At 44.2% G+C, this 21,755-nt stretch overlaps 1 protein-coding gene across 11 annotated transcripts in view; it reads left to right on the top strand.

Annotated features, from left to right (window-relative positions):
* Nucleotides 1-21,755, top strand: part of Foxp1 (forkhead box P1) — a 587,261-nt gene that overhangs the window by 549,295 nt on the left and 16,211 nt on the right. For all 11 annotated transcript variants that reach the window (XM_021636219.2, XM_060383854.1, XM_060383852.1 and 8 more), the window contains 2 exons: nucleotides 1,249-1,336; nucleotides 13,280-13,363. In XM_021636219.2, the coding sequence (XP_021491894.1) occupies nucleotides 1,249-1,336; nucleotides 13,280-13,363 (172 nt within the window). The remainder of the gene's footprint in view (nucleotides 1-1,248; nucleotides 1,337-13,279; nucleotides 13,364-21,755) is intronic.

The following is a 21,755-nucleotide window of genomic DNA, read 5'->3' as shown; positions in this document are numbered from 1 at the left end:
AATGTCTTGAAAGTTCATTATCACCATTCACCATAATGTCTCCTTTTTATCTCTTATTTATTAATTAATTTATTTGTAGGGGTGGGTGGGTATGAGATATTTAACAATCATGAAAGTCAGAAGGCTGTATAGATATTTTGGTTTTAGGTATAAGTCATCTTAACTGGTTTTAGAACACAAATTATAACCACACTGCAAATGCTCCTTATTAAAGGACATTCTCTATCTAACAGAGTGAGGCTTGATTTTTTTTTTCACCCCATTAAGTCAAAAGGTGAACATCTGAATTCTCATTGTTGTTATCAAAGTATTACATTATTATTTTTTTTTTAAATCTTAAATTCAGTTTGTATTTTGGCCTAAATTTCATGAGAGTCCTGTTAATAGAATTTAAGGCACACTCCTTATTCTCCCTTCCTCTCTTTCACACACACACTCTCTCTCTCCATCCCTAATGAGGAAGGATTGAGTAACACGGGCCCATGAATTTTTATTTTTGAGATTTTAGGCAGTGATTCAACCCTCTGATTACCAGAGTCCCTGCATATGTTAGAACTGATTGAAATTTCAATGTGTTAGCCTTTTCCCTGTTGGAAAGTCTAATAAATACCGAAAGGACCACAAGACAGGCATACTCAGCATGGGGCCAGGATCGTCTGCAGCCCAGACAGGGAAACCACTGACAAGGCACTGGGCAGCGTTTCCCTAAGTCACTCCTTGCATCTCCATGCCTGGTCCAGAGTCTGCATGTGTGTAGGGTTCTGTTTTCACGTGTTTAAGCTTGCTTTTCACCCCTTTACCATTTCCTCTTTTCACATGAATTTTCAGCGTAAGGAACGGCATCTGTTCTGGAAAACCAGTATTCTTACAGCCAAACAATTCTGTTCTGACCCATACAAAAGTCTGAAACACCCAGAAGGCCTTGCCTTAAATCCGCCCACTGACATGATCTTGAAACATTGCCCTGACTTAGTCTCCACTTTCAAATTTATGAGTCATGGTTCCTCCAGATGCCCAGCACAGCTTCTCCCTGTGGTGATAACCATGTATCCGATTCTGTGGGGTGATGATGGTATGAACAGGTGGTTGGTAGAGGTGAGCAAGGCCCAGCCATCCCTCCTACACGCGTGTATCTCCACAACTAGACCCACTGCTCGTGTGAAAACATCCTGGTAACTTGTAATTTTTCCTTTTTTTTTTTTTTTTGTTTTTCCATTTCACTTACCGGTTTTCTATGTATTGTTGCAGACATCTCAACAGTGAGCATGCGCTGGACGATAGAAGCACAGCTCAATGTAGAGTACAAATGCAGGTTGTACAGCAGTTAGAGCTACAGGTAAAGCCGCATTTATTTCTCGTATTACTTGAGTATTCCTCAGCTCCCTCCCACTTTTCTGCAGCATTCTGTAATGACTTCCTGTGTGCCCATCCTGTAATGGAAACCTCACAGCCTGTTGTCCGTTTGATCTTGCCATTGTATTCTATTTTTTAATTACTGTCTGGGGAAGCTCAGCCTTGGTGCACTCTTTGGGACCGGTGCTCAAGCCCTTTCTAGATTCTAAGCAGCGTTATGTGTGCTGCCAACCCGATCCTTTCCTCCCTTCCTCGTTTCCTCCTCCCCCTCTTCCTTTCTCCCTTTTTCCCTCCCTCCATATCGCAATCTCTCCATCTTTTTCTTTTTGTCTCTCTCTTTCTTGCTTTCTGTGCCATCTCGTGTCTTTCACACTTTCTGGTAATCTGCTGTTGCTGTGCATCCCAGAAGTTGCTAATGATACTGAAGTGGAGCTAGGGGGGGAGTGAGACTGAGAACATGACCATGAATGGGCAGAGGACGAGTGTGTGAGATCAAGATGGGCGAGTGGACACACAAAGACACGTGTGTTCCCAAGCCACACTAGAAGCTATAGGAGAATTCAGTCCCTATTTGGCATTGGTCCCTTTTCTCTCTTCTCACTGGGAGTAATTGAATTCACTATATATTTCAAGTACATACACACATACCAATATATAATGCATTTAAGATGTATGTATGTTTATTGTATCTGCAACATGGTTTTTGGAAATGCTCTGGCCTATGTTGAATGTATTTTATGACTGGAGAATAAACTTGTGCAGTTTTCCTGGAGAATCCCCTTTGAGAGAGCTGGAGACATTTTAAATGTGAGCTTGACTTGTTGGTAGAACTTGTGGATGCACCTCCATATTTTAACAGTAATCCCCTTTTTGGTGTAATTAATCGAAAATTAGTTTCTGAAAGTAAAAATTGGGTCAGAAATGGAGATTATTAAAACGTACAGTTGCAAAAGCCTGACCTCGCAAACCCCATTTATGCAACGGAGTTCCAGAATGCTTTTGAGTGGCCGATGACTCACGACGCTTCTTCCCCTAACTGGTTCAGTGTAGGCAAGAGGTTAGCCGATGAGGGGAAATTAAAACAATGTTGTACATTATATTGGTACAAGCCATGGAAAAGCCTATTTTGTATGCAAGGCAGCAATGCCGAGATATATGGAGAGCCCTAGGCTAAGTACAGAAGATAATTACATTTGGAGTTTTACTGAGTTAAGTCATTTACGGCTTCAAATAGTTGCAGAGAAAAATCAGCCCAAACACACTTAAACTTTTTGTTGTGACTTTTCAGGAAAGAAAGGATTTTTTTTTTCTAATTAGTTATTATCTTATATGAGAAACTACAATTTTGGTAGAATACTTTTTCCTCATAAGTTATTTTCTTGAGCTCGTTAATATTTTCCATTCAGAGAGCAAACATAAACCTAACTGAAAATAGTGAGATGTTTGTAGAAGCTTAGAACATACCATAAAAATAGTTTTCAGAAGCATATATATATATTTTTTTACTTTAAATTTTTTATTGAAAAAAATTACATATGCACCTAGGGTTTACCTGTGATATAAAATTGAGTTAAAATGGTGACATGAGTATACAGACTTAAATTTAAAACATTTTGAAATAAAGAAATTCTAATACAGCATAGTGATCTGTAAGAAGTAAGAAACGAGATTAAAGGAGACAGAAACTACCTCTCCTCTCAAATTCTCTAAAAATACTTAGCAAATTAAACATCCTGTCATGTGAGATGGAGCACAGGCTACTGCTGAGGTGAACAGGGATGTTGTTCAGAAGCATATTTAACTTGAGCGTACCTATAGAGAAGAACAGCGAAAACCACGTGCGCTTAACCTACTCCCCACAGTCACTAAAACTTTGGGAAAGTGGGTTCCACTGAACAGAGACCTTAACTCTACTGCCTGGATGTCTACATATTTATTGGTGGTGGTAATTTCAAAACGACGCATGTCTCTAGATCGACTTACTCACTGTGAGATTAAATTCTCACGACAGGCATAAGTAAATTGTTGGCGTTGTCACAGTTCGCCCAGGTATGTCTTCCCGTCTGCATGGTCGATCACGGGCTACTGGTAATGACTGGGGAACTACGAATCTGCCTTACCGGTTATTTCTCATTCTCCACAGAGGTCTGGAGAATGGGCAGAGTGAGCCCCAGTAGTCAGTCAACCAGGCTGTTACCTCCTGGCAGCCGCTCTGATGTTTTTTTTTGGTGGGCGTGGCCCAGGGCTGTGAATGGATGAGAGGAATCCTGGACTGTGTGCAGGTTTCAGGCGTTCTGAGATGGCAACCCTCAGCCCTGATCAAGGCAAGGCAGGTTCCCCAGTGGCCAATAGAGACAAAGGTGATCCGGCTGCAGGTCTGCCAAGTTGTGTAGCTACCTGGGATGGCATAGCAATTCCATGGAGTGTTGTTCCGGGAAGAAGAGAGAGGACGGCTTTGCGGGTCCCGTTTCTTCTCGGCTTAATAACTGGTGCATGGTGCTTGCTAGGAATTAGCAAACTGTAGACATCAGGCATGACCTCATGGTCTGAGAAAGATCGTTAAGTGGTTGGGGTAAAAGAGAGAGATGTTTCACGAGAGGTGAAAATTACATGAAACTAACGTTTTATTGTTGTACATTACGTTATTCTGAAACACGGAGAGGCCAAAGCCTATTTTACGGATGATGTGTGATTGTTTGTACTCCACAGAAACAGAATCTGGTAACTACACCAGAACCTCCATGGGCTGCATAGGCTCTTAGAGGAGTTTGCCAAACAACCTCTGGTCAGGCCAACAAGAAATTTTGCTATACATTGTTAGTTACTTGTTCCCCCCGGTTCCTGGCTGTCTGAAGTTCTGCCTGCCCCATCATATGCCTCCTCAGCCACAATGTGTAAGACTTTTTAGTACCACATCAGACAGGTCACCACTCCAGCAACTTCCTAGTACAAACGCTTGTCCACTTTGGGCTCAGGGATGCCAGCTCATTTATTCAATCTCCTTAAAAGAGCATGGCCCTTTTCAGAGACTCTGAAGGATGGCGATGGTTAGAAGTGGGTAAAGCTGCCCTCATGTTTCTTACATTCTTCAGTAAAATTCTTATATTCTTATATATAAGAATATATGCTAATGTTCTTACATTTGGCTATAAAATAGATGACAAGTGGGAGGCAGGACAATGGCCCAGCAGTTAAGAGCTCTTAATGGCTCTTGCAAACCACCGAGATTCCCAGAATCCACGATATGGCTCATAACTGTCTGTAACCCCAGTTACAGGGGATCTGACACATTCTTCTAGCCTTGGCAGGCACCTGCACACATATGGTGCATAGAAGCCCGCACACGGCGCACACTTAAACACAAATTATAAATGAAATAAATCAATATTCAAAAACCGTACATAAGCTGGTCATGGTGGGGCACAATTTGGGAGGCAGAGGCAGCTGGGTACTTGGGAGTTCAAAGCCAGCCCAGTCTATGTAGGGAATTGGAGGGTAGCTAGGACTACACTGAAATACCAGGTCTCAAGAAAACAAAACAAAACAAAAAAACAACAGCCACATAAAATCACCTCATAGATAACAAGTGGGTCTACCATTGGCTAGCTCATTGACACAGGTCTTTCAGAGCAGCAGAAATTTACTCAAGAGAGTTCCAGGGTGAGAAAGGGACCAGCCAGAACCAGATTAGTTATTATTCAACCAGACAATTAATGAAAGATGTGAGTAGTTCCAAGTCTGTCTTGTTTCTGTGGCGCTGGGGATTGAACCCAGGGCTCTGCAAACGTTCAGATGGTCTACTGCTGAGCTGCACTCCCAGCCTAAGTTTGCCCTGAGAATTCATGGCTCTTCTGAGGACTAAATGAAAGAGAGTTTAGATTGCAAGCTTAGTGAATCTGGGAGCTTTGGGGATACTGAGCAACTGTGCTTAAAGCTAGATTCCTTGTTTGCGTCCCGTTTCTTTGACTTCCAGTGTTTCCATTTTTTTATTGTTTCTTTTTTTTCTTTTTTTTTTTAATTTTTGTCATCACATATACCCATGTTGTAAATGTACTGGTTTCTTTTTTACTATGTTTCATTTTGATTCAAGGGACAAGTTCTCACTCTACAGTCCAAGCTGGCCTTGAATTCACTGCAGCCTGACTGCCTCAGCCTCTTGAGTGTTGGGATTACAAGCGTGCCCTCCCCGACCCTCAGCCTGGGAATGTCCACTTTAATTTACTCAGTTCCACATCATGAAACCCATAGAACCAGAGGTGGCGGGGCCAGGCAGAGACCTGCGGTGTAGGAATACTCGGGGGAGACACAGCTGGATGCGGGCAGCCTCTCTGCTGCCGTTCTCTGCACACGTGGTCTCCCATTCTTGAGCACAGCCCGGGCCAACACTTGTTGTAAAAGAGTCACCCTGCACAGCAGTAATCCAAGGACGGCTGCTTCTCACCCAAGGCATTTCTTTCCCAGTCCAGGGAATTCCTGAAAGTTTCTCGAAGTTAATTACAAAATCGCTAGTTACCAAGGTGTAAACTTGAGAAGTATTTGCAGCACCACAGCAAAGAACGGTTAAGGTTTGAGCAGTTCCAAACAGGCGGTGCCATATTTCCATGGCCTGCCACCGGCTCTGGGCTGCGAAGCACAGAGGCCACTCATTCGCCCCTGTTTCACAGGGGCTCACGCCGGAGCTTAGCATGCGTGTGAGTGGCTAAGTCAGAGGATAATAAAGACTGTAAGGCAGTCAAATCCGAAAGGAGCTGAAGCTATCCGAGGCCACTCAAGTGCTGTCCTGTATACCTAGACAGTACCCTCCCTCCGTATTGTGACCCAGAGCAGAAGATCTTGTGTCTCTGCGCCATCCCTCACAGCCACCTAAAGAAATGAACCACAGTTAGCCTTTAGAGAAAATGGCTGGAGATGGTTCCCTTCCTAGGGCTGTTCATGCAGATCGCCACTCCAAGCAAAAGCCTTTGAGACTCTCTAACCAACGCTGTATGTGAGAAGGTCCCTGTCTCCAAGTCAGTGAAATACGACTGGATCCACAAATCCCATGCTGTCTGTGGCATAACCATTACCGAGCAAGGGAGCTGTGTGTCTTTGAGTGTATATAATGAGTCTTTCCCTGCCGGTGAAGAGAAGGCTTGCTCAATCCCATTTCCATTTTGCCCTTGAACCGGTCTCATTGAGAGGAAAAGAGAGTCAAAATATCTTTGTGTGGATGTTCTGAGATTTTTTTTTTTGAACATTTCTTTTCTTGTTTTACTGTTTAAGAGCCAGTTAGAATGTCTTACCAATGGAGTAGAAAAGGGTCAACCCCAGCTATTACTGAGGAGCCAAACATCATGAACCCAGGGAGGTCATATAATCAAAAGTAGATAAGAACATACCACAGAAGTCATTTGGGTAAAGGACTTTTTTTTTTTTTTTTTTTTTTACTGTTTTTATTATTCCATCTGTTAAACGTTCTCTGTGGATGGATATTTTTTTCTTTCTGGAATGATGTGTAAAAAGATGTGATGGAACAGCAAAGGAAAAAGTTACGGTCTTAACATAGGTCCCTTCACCCTGCCTCTCCCAGGACCGAGGGACCCAGGTGCTGCGAGTAGGAATGTGTTGAAAAGTGAGGATGGCTTACCTCACGTGGCACCGTCAGGATAGCCAAGAGACACAGGATGCCTCTGGGAGGGCTCGGCACCCACTGCCTACTAGGTGGGAACTGAGTGTGTACATTCATACTGTTTTAACTGGTTGGACCCAGCTGGTGAGGTGCATATCAGTTTGCTCAGCCTTTTAGCTGTGAATGAGATCACACACACACACACACACACACACACACACACACACTCTGCAAGCAGGCAGGAGGCAACTGGCCTTAGTCTGCCTCTGTTTAAAAGGCTGGGCTTAGAGGAACGTGTTAGTAGTTAGGGTCCATGCACGCTGTCACTGCCTCCCACGTCCTGACTGTATTGAAGCCCGGGATGGAGAGCCAGGGGCTCCTGCAGTGTAACGGTAGTCTAGCATGCCTCCAGTGCCACAGCAGGCACTTCTAGGTGCCTGTGCAGGGGGCGATGGCAGAGGCTGTTAGCAAGGAGGTGCCAGCTCAAGACAACCACTTGAGGATGCACCCAGATGCATAGAAGAGATGGTGAGCCTAGGAATACAGTTGTTGTTGTTTTGTTTTGTTTTTTAATTAATCTAGCTGATCAGCACCAACTAGAGTGACCAGCCCTGTGCCAGTCCCCCCCCACCCTCACCCCCAGGTTGGAGGAAATGTCCAGGACCTAGAATTTCCAGTTTAAACGATGGGACAATCCTGATCAAGATAGGATAACCAGCTCATTCCACCATGTGGCAAGCATCATTCACTGTATCGTGTCGTGCTCAGAGAGGGGCTGAAACCTCTCTTGGATGACCGTTGGCCTTCTCATACACGAGTCACTGTCCCTGAGGCCTTGCACCCACAACTTAACCAAATTCCTCTGTTAAGAACTGTGGCTTGGGGGCTGGAGAGATGGCTCAGAGGTTAAGAGCACTGCTTGCTCTTCCAGAGGACCTGAGTTCAATTCCCAGCAACCACATGGTGGCTCATAACCATCTGTAGTGACATCTGGTGCTCTCTTCTGTCATTCAGGTGTACACGCAGGCAAAACATATACATAATAAAATAAATAAGTCTTTAAAAAAAGTGATTTAAAAAAAAAAACTGTGGCTCGCTTCCCCTTATTATCGTCTATTTTTCACGTAAGGAATGGAAATCAGTCTGTGGGTCGTATCCACTGGGAATGCTTCTCAGTGGTTTGTCAAGTGTGGCATTCTGTCTGTGGGGATTGTAACCACCATTGACATCTAAGAGCCAAAGATACCATGTTCGTTTCCCACCCGCCAGCTAAGGACACTGAGATCGCTCCGTGCAGTGGTTTTCAACCTTCCTATCGCTGCGACCATTTAACACAGTTTCTCCAAAATTACCTTTGTTGCTACTTCATAACTGTAATTTTGCTACCATTATGAATCACAGTGTAAACACCTGTGACCCCTGTGAAGGACATTCGACCCCCAATGGGGTTGCTACCTACAGGTCAGAACCACTGGCTTAGATGGTCAAGTTAACCTGTTTCAGGGTAGTGATGAATGGTAGAAAAATCCCAGTTCCCCACCCCAGGCTGGTCAGCATTTTATTGATGGTGCTACCTGCAGTATTGCTCCCAGTCTCTTCCTTTCTGAGCTTACCTACCCTGGAGCCAGTTGCCATAGTTAACACTCGCTCTTTGAAGTTCCATCTGTGTTCCTTGCCTGTCTGGCCTGTCTCAGCGAGCTCCCTCCCAAGGGACCCTGCCCAGTGACTCTGGAACTAGTGGGAAGTTTGCGAACTTGTCCGCATGTGTAGCTGTAAGCTCTATGGAAATGTCAGCAGAGAGGAAAGTGCACAGGTTTCAGTAGCAGGGGAAGACATTAATCCTCCCACAAATTAATTACACTGTGGGCTTTGCATGTGATTACCCCACATTAGCAGGGCTATTTGTAATCACACCAGCTTCCTAGACTTCAGCAAATATATTATCTGTAATGTGTACCCCTTTGGCCCTTTCTAACCCCATTTGTGGCCATACTCAGGACATAACAGTGGCCCCATAGAACCTCTTGCCTTTCTCTCCCTGAGCAAGCTCAGAGAGTGTCAGGGACAGCAAAGGCCTAACATTACCATGACCTCCTGTGGTCACGGCTTTGAGGCTGGAGCCAGGGAAAGGGAGAGGGAGCGGGAGCGTCTGGGTTTCTCACTTCACATCCTTTAAAAAAAAAAAAAAAAAGCCAAGACACTTATTTTTCATAATTTAAAATCCTGCCTAAGTCTGCAAGCATTAGGATTCCAAGACTATGACTGAGTATTAGTGTGTGTCTGCTTTAAATGTCAAGAGAGTCTTTAATAACAACATGCGAGGAATGTTAAGATGGTGACAGAACACAATAAAAGTAGGGGAATTCTTGAGTTGGGGTGAAGTGAGCCGTGGGTCACTTTCTGAACATGGTAGCTGATGGTTAAGACATCCTTACAAGTTTTGTTCTGGTGCTGAATTCAGAGAGCGTGTGATCAGCTGTGGACAGGGTGTGGAGTTACTGCTTGGTCACTGACCAGATCGGTGCAAGAGCTTAAGTTGTGTTGCTGCCTTCCAGAGACTCCTGTTTAGGGTGTGTGTGTGTTTTATTTCTGACCCCTTGATCCATTTTGCTTTGATCATGCACAGTTCAGAGAGCAGTGTTCTTCCTGTCAAGGCCAGGTTTGACTGTTGGATCATCGCTGCATGAAAGCATGCTTTGAAAGTGAGGTAGTCACTGTTGAAGTCCGTACAAGAGTAGGGTCACCCAGACATTTTTTTTTTTTTTTTTTTTGCTTTCGCTTGGACTCTTGTGGCCCTTACAGAAACCCAGGCTATCTTGAGAGGCTATCTCTTTGCTATTTTGAGAGGTAGTTTAGCCAGCTTAAGCAAAGCATCGGAGTTTGGAGTTGGTCTCTTTGGGAACATCTCAATCCTGCCTGCCCCTCAGGTAGAGTGCCTGCCACCACTGTCAACCCCAGTTCCTTTAGGACAGTGGTGTTGGAAGTCAGGGTGAGGAGTGGTACATGGGAGAATTTTTCTGTTCAGGTAAGGTCCCAGGGGAAGTTTGAAAATCAGGCCATTTGGGTAAAGTCAGACCTAGCATTTATAAAGGAGGATTCTGGTCTTCCTTTCTTCCTTTCTTGGTTCCATGGCTTAACAGGTATCCATCCTGTGTGCCTCAGTTTTCCCAATTACAGAACACAGCTCAAGTAACCGCAGAGCCACAGTGATCTCTTTATCTGTCCCTGCAAACGGTTGCATTTTTACATACTCACTCTCTCTCATTTCGGTGGAGTCCTGTGGCAGTCCAGCAAGAGCTGCCAGATTGCCCTTTAAATCGTCCTCCTGACAGCAGGAAGAAGGAAGATGGTGAGGGAACCCCCAACTCTGCTCCCTTCTCTCTTTGACAAAAGCATGTGCTGGACCGCCTCCCCCCCCCCCCCCGGGTTTGCTCTCTGCAGACACTGAGCGGAGCACCTAGCCTTTGGCATTTATAAGTGGTGTTGGAGCAGCGCACCGAGTTCTGAGCTTCCACTGCGTTGCCTACCTAAAACCCGGTATGATGCTTAGGTAATAGGAAGGGGTAGCCTATATCATCCAATAGAGAAAAATCATTTGCCCAGGACTGAGGGCAAGATCAGTCTCCCAGACTCACGCACCATCTTCCCTGTGCTTTCTGACCTGTTGTAGTGTCTTTGAAACCCGGAGCTTATTTCTCTCCTTGCCCACATTTACATCTGACTCCATGACACCCCATTATGTGGATCCTGATTCCAAAGATATACCCAGCCAGTGTAGACTAGACTGATTTAATTTCTCCTCAAAAAAAAAAAAAAAAAATTACAGCAGGTATTTTTAACTTCCATGAAGCATTCATTAGTCGCTGCACTGAGCTTGCTCTCTGCGGAACTCATGTTCAGAACAACCTACGAGTTCAGAGATGAGTATTCCATATTTAGAAGAAAAAAAAATTGAAATGCTCGGAAGGATTATCGAATGTGCTCAGAGGCCAGAATTTGAACACAGCACAGTAGGAGAGCGTATCCATAATCCGCTTCCATTGTGTCATCTTTCAAGAGAGTTGGCCTACAGACCCCTGCTCAGGAATGCCCTCTGATGAAACCCATCATGCTGCCTGTGTGCCAGCTCCTGGGGAAATGTTAGAAACCATTCTCGTTGGGTCTCACAACAAGCTTTTATTTATTTATTTATTTTTAATTTGCCAGCCAGATTGCTAGTTAACCTTTGTGCGGTTTCTCAACCCCCCCCCCCCTTTTTTTTTTCCTTTGGCCTTTCATGGAATTCCAAGTGAAGAGGTAATAATACAGAGGGTGTATTTCCTGCTGTAAGATGTCTGTGTTCTCACATGATGAAATGGAGTGGTGCTGGAAAGGTTGAGAGTGCTGAGAAGTTGTGGGATGTGCTCCTAGTGCAGTGAACTTCAGGAGATGGATGTGGTCCTCTGCACACACTGTCATTGCTCATGTCTGTTGGAAGGTCAGACCCTGGTGGCTGCGGAGAGGATCTTGCTTGGTGCTAGGCCTTTAGTCTTTTTTTTTTCCCTTTTACCATACTTCTTCCTTATAATTGCTACATCGGAGACGTTTACCCCCAAATTAAGTCACAATTAATATTCAGCAGACTCTTCAATAAATATCACCTCTCACCCTTTAATTTGTGTTGTTCGGCATGGGCCAGTCTACTTACTTCATGCTTTTAGAAAGAGTGACATGTATGACTTAATTCCCTTCTGCCCTGGGATAGTTTGCAAACAAACTTTAAAAGAAAAGAAAAAGATATCTCAGAGTACTTTAGTTTTACCATAAAAAACAAAACCCCCCAAAACAAACAAACAAACAAACTTTAGGGCACTTAAAGTAAACAAACAAACAAAAAAACCATAGAAAAATGATATTCCCAACATTTTAATTGTTTTGTCTGAGCCGCTCTGAAAACCCAAATTCCTTTGGCATTATGTGTGTAGAGAATCTCCATTTGGCAGTTCAATAATGCACCAAAGAACAGAGGGTGGATAACATAGAGTAGATCCTAATATGGTGCCATTCTCATTTCCTGTTTGTCGAAAGACAAATGCTAACTGTAAGGCTTCCCCCTACCCCCCTACTTCTTCTTCCTAATTTATTCCTCCTTGAACCACAAGGGAATAAAAAGAAATAAAAAACTCAAATGTGATATGGCTGTTGATTGAGCTCGCCACTAGGGATGGGACAGACGCATGTTTTCATCTGCTCTTGAGCCCATTCCCCATTCTCAGCCTTCCCCTGACTCCCGAGCCCCTACCTCCTGTCTCCCCACCACCAGAAATAACTTGGTTAAAAATGTGAAGTGTGTTTAATTTTGGGCATAATTTTAGACTTTAAAAAAAAAAACAAAAACAAAAAACCCTGCTTTCTAAAGATTTAAAGTCATCTATGAGATATTTAAAGGAATAGGTTCCCTACCCTGCTTCTAAGGCATTGGCTTTGGAAGATAGACGCATGTATGCAGAAATATTCCTCCTACCCTTCTCATGTCTACCTTGTACCTTAATGCTACATGTCTCCTCAACTTTGCTTTATGTTTGGAGGCCATATTACTCAGTACTTATCCAAGAGTGGCCATTAGAGGTCTTTGTCCCATATCTCTTGTGATGTAACAAAGTTATCACCGTATCAGAATGGTCCAAAGCCACCATAAAGGTTCTAGCATCAAGTGAATAGTGAATGCGCACTCTGCCCATTCGGTTAAAAACATCTGTGACATCAGAAGATAACCTTTTATAGAGTGAAGATACTGGGTATATTAAGAAAGTGTCTAGCGGGTACTCAGATGTTAACACTTGAAATAGGGAACTTACAGTTCACCTAAAAATGGGAACCCCCTCGGTCCTGGTATCCTAGCTCCTCCCAGCTACTTCACCTGCCAGTGCCAGTCAGACAGACTCAGCTAACTTTCCACAAGGGTAGCCAGGTGTCAGGAGTTTGTCCACAACCACAACAGATACATTTATGAGAGTGAGCTAGCTGCTCATCTTCCCGGGGCCTCCTCGTGAATCAGCTTGGCTAATGGGCATGATTCACGCTTGCCTTTGAGCTGTCCGTGTTCCTCAGGGCTCCTTGGTGCCAGCAGGTCTAGAATGCCCCAGTTAAAGTCTAATGCACCTCGTGTTGGGAAATCTCACATCGGCACCTCCGGTTGCTTGGACTTTGGCAGGGGTCCTAGAGATTTCTAATGACGAAGCAGTTAAAAATGACTCCAGCATGTGCTATCGTTTGGGGTGGTCAAAAGAGCTACACATCTATGGCCAATGACATAACAAAGCCTTCTCTTCCCATTAGCTCGCGAAAGACAAAGAACGCCTGCAAGCCATGATGACCCACCTGCACGTGAAGTCTACAGAACCCAAAGCTGCCCCTCAGCCCGTAAGTACTGGCTCCCACCACGGGGAACGCCACCACAGCCTAGGGCTTTTCCTTCTCTGTGTCCTCCCTGGAGCGCTTAGAGAGCAGCTCCTGAGGGCAGATGCAAATGCCAAAGCCCTTTTCTACCTGATTCTTTCTGGCCTGTTAGGGTGAAGATGGACAGGAGGCTGGGCATGAGAATGACACTGACATCCTAGGTTTTTCTTGCTTGTCTGCTTTCCTTGTGGTAGGCCTTAAAGTTAAAATCTAGGCAGGCACATGATGTCTACACAAACCTCCTGCCTTGTTCCTCCTCCTTCACCATAAACCGATCTCATCAGCACTCACATACATTTCTGGAAATGTCCTAGTAGCTTTAGCTGATTATTCAAAATGGAGGCCATGCCTTGGTTCCTGATTTTAAGATTTGTAAAATTTAAAGGTACGCTGACTTTATTTGATTTTGCTGGGAGTCCCTGTGTGAAAATTAATTGAGCGTTGACAATCTATAGTTAATAGCAGCAATTTTAATCAACATGCAATGATGCAGCATAATGGCAAAGTATTGGTTTATCTGTTTTGACCGATTTTTTTTCCCTCTAAATAAAGCAAACATACACCCCTATATGTATGATGTATGGTGATAGAAATAAAACGGAGTCAGACTATTAACCCAGTAAATATGGTAGCCTGCCAAGATGCAGTTGGCAGACAGAATTAATGTCTGAAGCAGAACACATTACTGAGATACAGGACATAAAATCATTAAACACTCCACGCATCCATTTTCACTGGGAAAGAGTCTTAGCTTCCGTGTACTTCACAGTAAATGGCTGTAGGACTGGAGGTACAGCTACCAAAAAGGGGCGGGGGGGGAGCCAAAGCATTCAGAGTTGTTCCCACCTGTCCCTTCTCAGAAGAATACTGAGAAGAACATAAACCCTGCGAGGAAATGATTTGCCCGACTTCTAGGGTAGTCATGGCCATTAGCAAAGGGGAGTAATTGTCCTGGACCTCTCTGGAAGTCCTCAGGAGCTCTAGTCAAGTGCTTCCCCTAGGATGAAGAGTCTGAGACTTCCTTCATGCCTTAGCAACAGGGAGAGAATGAGGCTGCCCCCATCTTCCTCCATGGATTTAAAAACATTAGTGATCGAGTCATGGTTGAATGTAGCATTCTAGGAATAGGCTTGTTTTGGATCAAGGAAGAGGAGGACTCCGTCTAAAGAGATGGAACTACGGAGTCTCATAGGGCCCTCAGCAGGTGATGGGGCCTCAGACTAGCGAGGAGCTCCGTACATGTAAGCCCACATGGCACAAGAGGACCTTTCATGCTATGTCTCCCCGTGGACCTGTGCTCAGTAGCCAATAAACAAGAGAGAAGCAGCTGGGGGTGAGGGAATGAGCTGGGAAGGAAGGTTTGTCTTGATTAGTATTGAAAAAAAAATGTTTTACATTCCAGAAAATTATAACTTTGAAGGGGACCTCCTACTAAATTTATTTTTAACTGCTCTATTGAAAATTCTCTACCACTAGTCAACATTATCTCTTAGTAGCTCAGCACAGTATTTCTTTATTAAAAGAAATAGGCACGAATATTTTTGACTGAAAAATTAATAGCTTTTGAATTCATACACAGCAGGTTTTCTTTTGCAAAGAAGTCCAATATCGCCGCACAGCACTTCTATAACCATTTATTTAGAGTCCAAGTCAAACCTTTGACAGCTAGAGCGCTGCTACAAGCCAGTATAAAGAACTCCAAGATGTAAACCAACAATAGCCCGTCTGTGTGAGGTTTGCCATTGTCAAATACATAGATTGTTTGGATTAGTTTATGTAAATGTACTGTTGTATTACCCTTTGAAAAAAAAATCACATTTGTGTATGAAAAGTGGTTCCCCTCACAGGCAGCATTATAATTCCTTATCCTTTAACTTACACGTAAGAAGTAAAAATTGGTGCCTGACACATAGATATTGTGTGACACTCTGTTGTCGGAGTGAACCTGCCTCCTTTTCATTTATTAGAAAATAGAAAATTTTATTACAGATACCATCTTAGAAATCAGGAATTATTAAAATATGTATAGGTGAGGCATTGGAAAATTAATTATAAAAGATAGACGTGTAATGTTTTGCATAAATTTTCACTTCCTTGCCAAAAGAAAAGAAAGAAAAAAGGCCCAGCCATATTTTAGACCCTTGATGCTTTAAACTTTAGGGACTCAGAGCTATCTAGTGACTGATCCTAATGTTCAGAATTTCCCTACAGCCCGTAATTAATTTATTCCACCCTAAATAATAGAAAGGCTGGTGAGCATTTGAATGAGGGTCGTTCAAGAATCTGTGGTTCGAAACAAGTAGTCCCTGAGTTTCACATCGAGCCATAGATGGGGGCTTCCACACTACAGCCTTGCCAGCAAGTTTATGAAGTTGTTTCTTTTTCCATTTCTGTTTTAAAAGGAACTTGGTGTTTATCTTAAAACTTAGTCACTAAGTGATTTGCCACAAACGTCGCCCTTCGCTAACTGCCATTTGGGTGGCAGTTGTCTCTCACATCTAGTGGTCCAGCCTGGATCCCTAGTTCATCCCCGGAGTGAACTGCGAAGCACATCCTCAGATGGTTCTTAGGTCAGCTTGGAGGTGTATTTTTCTGGGTCCCAGCATGGGGCACATCTGCAGGTTTGGATAGTTACAGGATGTGCACTTTCCCAGGACAGTGTTCAAGGGTATTGGTGAGGCTCTGAGCCTACCCACAATGGTCTGACCAGAAGTGTATGGCTCACTGGAGCTGTGTGTCCCAGGCCTCGTGTCCAGCTGACTCTTCAGGTAGCATGTCTTCTGATAGTCATTACATCTCTTCTCTCAGAATTGGAGTTCCTGAATTTAGAAATCAAACCTTTCCATCAGGAGACAGTTACATGGTCACCATAACATACTGACTGTGGTCAAATGAGAAAGACCGAGACTTGCCATGGAGGTGTTTGAAGTCTCGTGAATTAAGCTACCAAATAAGTGTAAGCATATATCTATACATGTGTACATATGTACTCCTCATATACACAGACTGTTGGTTGTATAGAGAGTGCTGAGTGTGACTAGGAAAAGTGACCTGGGAAAATGATGTGTCATTTGAAACCTAAGAGCCGACTATCATTCCCTAGAAGAAAAGACATTGGCTTCCCAGCTCTTGCCTCTGGTGAGGAGGGAGTACACGAATCTGTGTGTGTAGGAGGATAAGTGCCGGGAGAGGAATGTATACAGCGAGGGTCAGGTAGAGGGATGAAAGGAATCAACAGTCTCAGAATTCAGCATGGAAGGGGCTTGGCCAGACTCTAGCAAGTTCTAGAGTTAGGTACCAAGAGAGAAAGGCTGTTGTTGACATATGTTTACAATAGCCAAATTTGTTGCAGTTTAAGATTTAAAAGTTCTTCTGTTTCCCACAGAAAAAGAAGCAACAGCAAAAAAGGAGAAAATAGCCCGTTCCCCCTTTGTTCCAAACCCGGTTCCATTCCCAGAGCGAACGGCACAACGTCGTGTCTGTACTTAACTCCATGGAGAATTGGCTGAGATTGATCAGGGAGTGGGGGCGGGGGTGTAACTCCATACAGAAAGACAGCGAAAGGAACCATGTCTGTGTTTGGACTCCATTAAGTCATCAGCGACTTCTTACAGAGCCATTTTGCCATGCTGGTGTTAGGAGGGCGCAGGGTACATTCCACTCCACAACAGGGAGGGGGAGCACCTCTGCTTTGGGGGCTCCTGCACTTGTAAGAACTCCTCCCCGGGCCTGGAGAAAGCACATTCTTTGAGATTTGGTGGGCAAGTAACTACAGCACAGGTAGTGGAGCCTGCTTCGTGAAAAATTCCTAACACACTTTCGGAATGAAATGCAGCTTGGGATTTTTTCCTCTTTGCACATTTTCTCTCTGAGTCTAACTATAGCAATTAGGACTTGTTTTGAAATAGCTTTTAGCTCCTATGAAACCAGAGTGGTCCCCTCCACCCTTTTTGGGGGAAAAAAAAAAAAAAGGCTTGTGAACTTCAAGGGATGGGTGATGAGGCCTGGGCTGCAGGGGCCTTGCAGCAGTAATGGCGGCCTGTCATAAAGGGGGACTCTCATGTACAGCGCACAAAAGCTGTTTTGTAGGCTGGTTTTTGTTAAGTCCCCCTCCACACCTCAGCTCAGGTTTGTTGTTCATGTCCCTGCCAGGGATGCCACCCTCTGAGTCTCTTGAATAAGGTATGCTCCCATCAGTGCAGAATCTTCCCCAAAGGCCTCCCCCCTGCCACCCACTGCCCTGCCCTCCGTCCATGGAGCCTGAACTTGGTGATTCATGCCTACAAAGGCAGCCTCCAGTCTCTGAACGTTGCAGGTGGGGGCAGGACCTGAGCCTCTCAGGCCCCATCCAGCCCACAGCAGAGAAACCAGTTCGGTGAGCCCCAAGTCCTTGCTGTGCTGTGCTGGCCTCTGGTGTTTTGGTTTCAGGTCTTTCTTTTGTTCTCAGAGTCTGTTTTCATGAGAAGCAAGAGCACAAACACAAACAAAACAAAACAAAAAAAAGTTTCTTGTGGGAATACTCCCTAACAAGTCTGTTTCTGTCTGAGGTTTGCACCAGTGGTTTGTTTATTTTTTAAATGCGAGTGACTCACCATCTTTACACAGGAGGGAAATGTGCTGTGGAAAAAACTAAAGATTGATTTTTGTTTTTAGAAAGGACAGAGTACAATATTGGGTCACTGATAGTTAGGATAGTTTCAGTGGTGGAAGCTTCCAGGAAAGTCCTTCAGTATCCAAACTGAGGTAAAAAAGACTGGGCTTGATAGCACAGTTGTTTGTATTTTTATTTAAAAACTAAAAGCTTGCAGCAACTTTTAAGTGACATAAGAATTTAGCTCCTGGCCAGAGTTTGGAAGAGATTATCTTTGCTGAAATCATCCCTTCGGTGGCAACTTGCCATGGAGAAAAATATCTGCGTTACTAGCTTTTCTAAACATAGCAACCTCTTCTTAAATAGAAAATGAACACAATGAGAAAAATGGGTTTTCCATCAGGGAAAGAAACCCTCCCAGTCCAGTCCCTTCCTGCTCCATGCCCTGGAAAAAGAAAAAAAAAAAAAATCTTTTAAAAACTTACCTACACTTAGAACCACAAAACATCGAGGCTTTCCTTTTTCACTGATGATTGTATAAAGGTTTAATAATTTAAAATTAAGATGCATATTTCAGGCTAATAGCAGAAAACCCACACTGTTCCTCATTTTCTCATTTATCTGTGTGCATGCTCGGGTGTGTGTGTGTGTGTGCGTGCGAGCACGCATGAGTCAGAGGTCAACATCCCATGTCTTCTTCAATCATTTCTCAACCTACGTTTTGAGACAGGCTCCCTCACTGAGCCTGGAGCACAAATTCAGCTAGGCTGTCTTGCCAACAAACCCAGGAGTCCTCCTGTCTCTGCCTTCCTAGGGCCAGCTTTAGAGGCATGAGCCATCACACCTGAGGGTGCTGAGGGTGTGAACTCGGGTCTTCATCTTTAGGCAAGCTCTTCCTGACGGAGTCAGCACCCCAGCACCCCAGTTGCTCTTCTAAGCCCATGGTGGCTCATGATTATTTTGTGTTCAACATTTTGGGTTGACTCCTTCGTTGTAAGAACAGGTTTTGTGTGAACACGTGTCTTTTGAATCCTTCCCAGTCCCCCCTCCCCCCCAACACCTTTTCTCAAAAAGATGGTTTCTCCTAGACACACACACACACACACTCATGATCATCTGACAGAAGTTTAGCATTGAGGCCCTTGCACAGCAGCTGCCAGGGTTGTGTCTCATTAACTTGTTGGTCCAGCCTTCTGATGGTCTTGCATGGCAAAGCCCCCTGTTTGGAGTTCTCAGCTTTTTGTCCTTCCCTTGCAGGCTACAGTCATGTTTAATTTAGAATCCAGGCTCCTTTGGCAAATTAGCAATTAGAACAATTTTGTGGGAATATGTATATGTGTCATTAGTTTTTCTGCAAATTAATAGCAAGGGCAGGGGTCAGGCAGAAATTTTCCACTTGACTGAAGCTCTTCCATTGAGACTTGGCACTTGGGTTTGGAATGGCTGCAGCTGCTCCCAGACACCCTTTTCCTCTAGGAACTGTCTTTTAATTAGTTTACCTCATAGCCATCATTACAAATATTACCGTCTCCCCTCCCTGAAATAAAATTACTGTTTCTACAAAATATTCCAGCGACATTGTGCACCACTGCACATTGATGGTGGGGTCAGTCGAATGCACCATTTAATCATTAGATCACCTCCATCCGCATCTCCTAATTAGAGTCCTTACAATACATTTTTATCTGGTAATTAGCTGAGATTGGCTGCTTCCTCTGTGGCTTATTAGAGACAGCCCAGCAGTGGGTGTGAATCATGGTGTCATCTGTCAAGCCCGGTAAACCCCTCTCCTCGAGCTCACTGTTTATTCCCAGTTCCTACCTACATTCAAAAACATCCAGAAAATTCAGCCTGCATTACCATCTTCCTGGCTTGTGCAAACCTGGAGGGATCTGTTTTCTTCATTGTCACCGTCTAGGATAGAACAAGTCCAAGTGTTAAGCCCTATGTAAAAGCTACAAGAGTCAAGGACTTGGCACACATCTGATGCCAAGATATGTTGTTCATCAGTTCGTGTGTGTTGGTTCATCAGTTCGTCTCAGAGCTGAATAGTCAAAGCGATGGGCTCGTACCCACTGGCCTTCCTTACGGAACTCGAAGGGGGCACAGGGATAACATCCTTAGGCTAAAAGAAGTCAAGCAGTGGGCTGAGACCCCAGGGGAGCTGCCTGGGTTTTATGCCTGCTTCCGACAGTAAGCTCTTTAGGACTGCAGTTCTGTGTTTTAGTTCTGCTTCCAAGCCCGTAGAAGTTCTTGGTAATATTTATTGAGTGTCATTTGTAAGCAAGGATAAAAACTGTTGATGGAATCTTTTCCCAAAGCAAGCAGAACTGAGAGGTAGGAATGGTTCTCGTGCTGATTTTAGACACTAACTGGGCGTAAGTAGAGGGTGCGGAGGCTCTAGGCCCATACAAGAATGTGGATGGACTTTGAGTCTGAGACAAGGATATGGACAGGCTTCTCTCTCAGTCTGTGTAAAACATAAGCAGTTTGTAATGGCGTGTGAATGGAAGGAAACCTCTCAGGGCAGGTGTTTTAGAGTATGCATTTTTATGAATGATATCCGCGGCTTCCAAAGTCTCACGCTCAGGCTTTTCAGCAGCTGAATGATCAAAGCTGTGTATCTGGGATCTTGCTACACTAATTTCGTGATCTGTCCCCTCCTTCAGCCCATGGCTAATACATACAGTTCCTGGACTCAGGCACTTGTTACCGCCCAAGGGGGAAAAGGGATCAGCCTTTGCTCTTCTCCACTGGCATCTTGCTCTGCCCTGTCCCTGGCCTCTGTTTTGTACTTTCACCTGGTTTGCAAATGTGTATTACGGTCAACTTTGTAGCACCATTGGGAGGGGCCCTGCTTGCAGCCAGACTATGCCGTCTCCCCAGCTTGCTGTTCTTGGGCAGTAGGGGCTTGCGCTGTGCTGAGTCAGTATTTCAAGCTGAACATAGAAACAGCTGAAAGCCCTCAGCCCACCCTTTAGCTCTAAGCACCAAATCTGGGTTTTTCTCTATCCTTCGAACTTACAGTGCAGGGAAGATTTTCATGGTCTCTTTCATTCCTATTGTGTGAATTTAAGTTGAGCCTTACCAATACCCTGGAGCAAAGGGCTCATTTTTAATTCTACCAACCAATAACACTTGTGCTTAATGTTGAATCTGACAATGGCAAAATGGACATTATGGTAACTGATTTGAAATGTGTGATGAAATGTTGTCAAGTAAGAGTACCTTGTAGAGGTTTCTTGGGCTTGGGAGAGGCTCTTTCAGTATTTGCTATTTTGATAAACACGATAAAAACCACTAGGTTCTTCTATATTGTCAAACTCTAGAGAGTTTTCTTAGCTCAGTGAGTTTTGGAGAAGAATCATCCCTTTAAATAGTTGAGAATTATAAGGAAGTATGTGGTAGACGGGTGTTTATTAATGGTGCTCTACACTGCTTCAGATAGGATTCACTTCCATAGCTGGACTGTTTAAAACTTTTAAGCAGCCACATGTTACAACTTCATAGAAAGAGATGTCTGCTTCCCGAGGGAGCAGAAGTCGTGGGTCCATCATGCACAGTCCCCTGGTATGTTCAGTTAAGTTATGCACTTAAGTCTCATAACTTCTTGCTGCTCTCTATAGTGGCTCAGAGCCCTGTGTGGCCCCTTAATAAATCCGTTGCAATTTTAAGGAGAAAAAAAAAAAAGAAATCAGGCAACACAGCTTTCTAGTTGTATTAGTACATTGCCGAGAGTCGTACTAGACAGGCCAGATTTACACC

The sequence above is a fragment of the Meriones unguiculatus genome, chromosome 5, assembly GCF_030254825.1.
Source record: "Meriones unguiculatus strain TT.TT164.6M chromosome 5, Bangor_MerUng_6.1, whole genome shotgun sequence".
Taxonomy (NCBI): Eukaryota; Metazoa; Chordata; class Mammalia; order Rodentia; family Muridae; genus Meriones; species Meriones unguiculatus.
Note: the sequence above shows the minus strand (reverse complement) of the source record. Positions and strands in the feature narration are given on the sequence as shown.